Genomic DNA, 3,713 nt, shown 5'->3' on the forward strand with positions numbered 1-3,713 from the left:
ATCAAAGGATCGAACTAGTCTTTTTGTCTCATCAACAAGGTGGCGTACACTGAGCCTTTGGTTTTGCTATGACATATTCCTGCGGTGTAGAGAGCGAACGTGAGCGTTACCCCTGGATATCGAGGATGGTGTCACCCAGCATGATGTCTCTTGTCAAGTCAAAGAAAATAGGTTAGTCATTAACAATCTTATATACCATTCATGGTAGACACTTGAAAGAATGTCGTCACTTTTAAGATGAAGTGTGGTGTAAATTTCGGTCAATCATGTCACCAATATATTATTTGTTTATTAACTATTCCTTTGTTATTAATTGATTTATTAATATTACAAATCCGCCATAACGAAAACTAAAATGTTCATAATGTCATCATTCATGTCAAAGTGATGTTGTTATAATGCCTATTATAATTGTTGTAATAACATGTTTTTATTATCAAGCAATTTCACCAATCATTCTTATTTCCTTTACAGGTATCACAGATGGCCAAAATATAACGGTAAGTCAATAGCACAGATAGACAATTATCTACACCTAAATATAGAAATGCTGCCAAAATGTGATGCTAATGACTTTGCCTTGTCACATTCTATTTCGTATGACGTCTGACGTTTAATAGATTAAAGTTAATTAAAGAGTACACAATATGATACAATGTACCTTGATATAAAAATCAAGTTGTATTTTGTGTTGGAAACGCGATTTTTATATCATTATTCAATCAGCATTCAATACTAGGATATGGTACTAAAGTGAATAATTGATTTTGATTTCAGGGTGTTGCGAATGGTTGAGCGAGATACATCATAGATAATATAACCATACAAATCATCACATCAATACTCATACATATACCAGCGGGTCTAGTAAAGGTTGTGAAAACATGAAAACTGCATTGAGAGGGTTGAGGTGACGAAAATATACAATAGCATGCAAACGTGAATTAATTCATAACGTTTTATCCTCAATATGTTTTTCACTTAAACAGCGTATTCAATGTTGCGTTCTGCATTAAGTTAAAACTAAGCGTTTAAACGTTTTACTCATATCATATATAATTGCTTGCCGGTATTACCTGATTAAGGGTTTATGGCAAACAAAGTTATTTTTTGCAAACAATTATTAATCTAACATTTATTGAAGGACCCTGCATTATCAAGTTGATTACTGACAACGTTGGTTTCTATATTGCAGAATAATGGACCTTTATGTTTGGATCAGATTATGAATAGCTTTGATGACGAAAGCATCGGGAAAGAAAATCTGAAACGTAGGTAGAAAGATGTTTTCAACATGGCTCTTAGCTACTAAATAGGGAAATAGGGGATATGTGATTATTTTATAAGAATACAACGTATATTTGATGTTATGATATTATTAAAAAAATCAAAACGATTGCTTTACGATCATATAACTATATTTATATTGTCAAATAACAAATCGAATCATATGATGTGCATATACAATTATCTTGATGATGTGGATAACTTTGAAAGACAAATGATCTAATAGCGTTATAAACTTAACTTGTGGAATAATTATAAGAATATGTAGCTAAAGTATTATCAAACTTTGTAAATAAAAAAATCCCTACAACAATTATGCATGTTATGCTGTTTAATCGCAAATCTTTTCTTATGAAAAGAATGTCTTGTATTTCTAAACAAACAACGCCTTTTATTTTAAACCTGCATTAATTTCCATAGTATCTACTGTATATTGTTCCTCGCCTTGCATCAGTGGCAATGGATCACACACAATAGAAAGACGTCGCGAAATTCGAGGAATATTAAGAGCAAATTACAGAATCTTGAGTTTCCTCTTAACTTTCTTAACTTTATTAACTTTCTTACCTTTCTTAACTTTATCAACTTTGCTCTACGCGCCACCTCATTTTGTCCAAAGGTAAATCTTTCAACTTTCAATAGTAGGTGGTCTTCGTCACTGAACTCTTAGACATTCTATTCCATGGTACTGCTATATATCTAAGATTGGTCTTTTCTTGTTATGCAGATGTGGTTCAGGAACTTCGACGTCATCTTATTAGATGTCTGGAAATACATGTAGCTCCAGATGATAACGTGTGGGGGACATTTCTTCTTATCATGTCAAAATTGGCGTCCATTCAACTGTCATTGTTGAAGAATGCCGAAGATATGACAGACATCATTAATGTCTTAAAGAGGGAAAAATTCAGGAAATGCCACTTTCGGGCTTATTCCTGTCTAATGAAAACTGTTAGACAAATTGATTTTCGTTATTCCAGAGGTGTTGGCCCGCTTTACAATAAAATTGTAAAGTTAGACAAGCAGTACAGAGAAAGTGTAAAGGTTCAAATTACATCCCAGGAGGAAAAGAATCAAATGACAGGGGACGGCGATGAAAGAATATCATTCACTGCCAGTCCTGCTGGTATGTTGGCTGTATTTATGTAGAAGTAAAAGAGAAAATCAGTATTATTGAAGATAATTAATTATTTAGGTGTTTCAGATAATGATGTTTAGCTAAGTACATCAGGAATAAACGTAGTTAAATTGTCAACGTTTTTTCCAATCAAATCTAAAAGTATTTAACGTATTTGCTTTAGCGCATTATGTCATATGCTTATAACTTGTTGAAGAAATAACAACATTTGTGCCTGTATTGTGGTAGAATATGTAAAGAGGATAAGAAAATGTTGCATTAAAATAATTAAAGAAGACCAATGCTGCAAAGGTTTACTATCTTTTCAACATTTCAGACTCCCGAGTTATATATTCTCCCAAATTAGCAAGCATTTATTAATTTATTCAACACGTAAAATATGATTACATGAAAGTGCCTATAACATACCTTGGCCTATTTTGCCTGATAAGTGTAAATGTTTTTGAAAAGATTTAGATATGTAAATTCACCTGCATACCTTCATTCGACAAAAATAATCGTTTACATTTGTACTTGGCTTCGGCATCAGATCTGTATTTCATTTCAATGTATTACTTTTCGGATATCTTCAGATCCTAATAGTTTTGCAATAACAAACGTAACATGTTATCTGTAAATTTCAAGCTTACCGTCATAGTTGTTTTTACAAGCAACCTAAACATCTGTCATTTCTTTAAAATAGCGTTATCATTAATCTGATTTTTCTTCAGTTACTGACATAGAAGATGCCATTAGCTCAGGGGAGGACGACGACGATAACGACGTCTTCTGTCCTTACGCATCTGCTCATTTTCTTGGAATGATAGAGGCAAATGGACGCTACATCTACGGCAACAAAATGTACGAGCGCGTTTCATTGGGATCTACAAACTGCGGCGGATTTAAAAGGTCCATTAACAAACGGATAAGAAGCATAACCATATAGAGCACGCGGTGTTTCCATGAGGTCAAAACGTTGCTTAGAGAAACAATGACATAGTTTGGGAGAAGATATAATTAGTATAGTATAGTAATTGTTCCTGCTAATTGTAATCTATATCATTCATTTTGAGTGCGCCAATTCACCAATGCACCAAACTGTTTAAGTTTTATAATGCGCTAAAATCTGTTTACATGTTATCATAGTTTGAAAGAAAGTAGGTGATCGCGTTTAACAAAAGCATAGTAAGATGGCAAAGTATGAACCACAATCTTGTTTTGGACAAAACATTAAAATGAAACTAATTTAATATTATACACGTTCTCTCATAGACAAATCAACCTATTTCTTCAAAATGTTGTAGGTGTG

The 3,713-nt window shown here is 33.0% G+C and overlaps 1 protein-coding gene across 1 annotated transcript; it reads left to right on the plus strand.

Moving 5' to 3' along the window:
* The first annotated feature begins 125 nt into the window (after window positions 1-125).
* On the plus strand, window positions 126-3,696 carry LOC110444583. The gene is made up of 5 exons (XM_021488951.1): window positions 126-171; window positions 475-500; window positions 1,196-1,271; window positions 2,015-2,413; window positions 3,136-3,696. The coding sequence occupies exons 1-5, from the start codon at window positions 126-128 to the stop codon at window positions 3,348-3,350; spliced, it is 762 nt and encodes a 253-aa protein (XP_021344626.1). The 3' UTR covers window positions 3,351-3,696.
* The last annotated feature ends 17 nt before the right edge of the window (window positions 3,697-3,713 follow it).

This window comes from Mizuhopecten yessoensis, unplaced genomic scaffold, assembly GCF_002113885.1.
Source record: "Mizuhopecten yessoensis strain PY_sf001 unplaced genomic scaffold, ASM211388v2 hete_36146866, whole genome shotgun sequence".
Lineage (NCBI taxonomy): Eukaryota > Metazoa > Mollusca > Bivalvia > Pectinida > Pectinidae > Mizuhopecten > Mizuhopecten yessoensis.

Coding starts and splice junctions, on each gene's coding strand:
- LOC110444583 (XM_021488951.1), top strand. CDS start 126: ATGGTGTCACCCAGCATGATGTCTCTTGTCAAGTCAAAGAAAATAG. Junction 172..474: donor TGTCAAGTCAAAGAAAATAG/GTTAGTCATTAA, acceptor TTTCCTTTACAG/GTATCACAGATGGCCAAAAT. Junction 1,272..2,014: donor CGGGAAAGAAAATCTGAAAC/GTAGGTAGAAAG, acceptor CTTGTTATGCAG/ATGTGGTTCAGGAACTTCGA.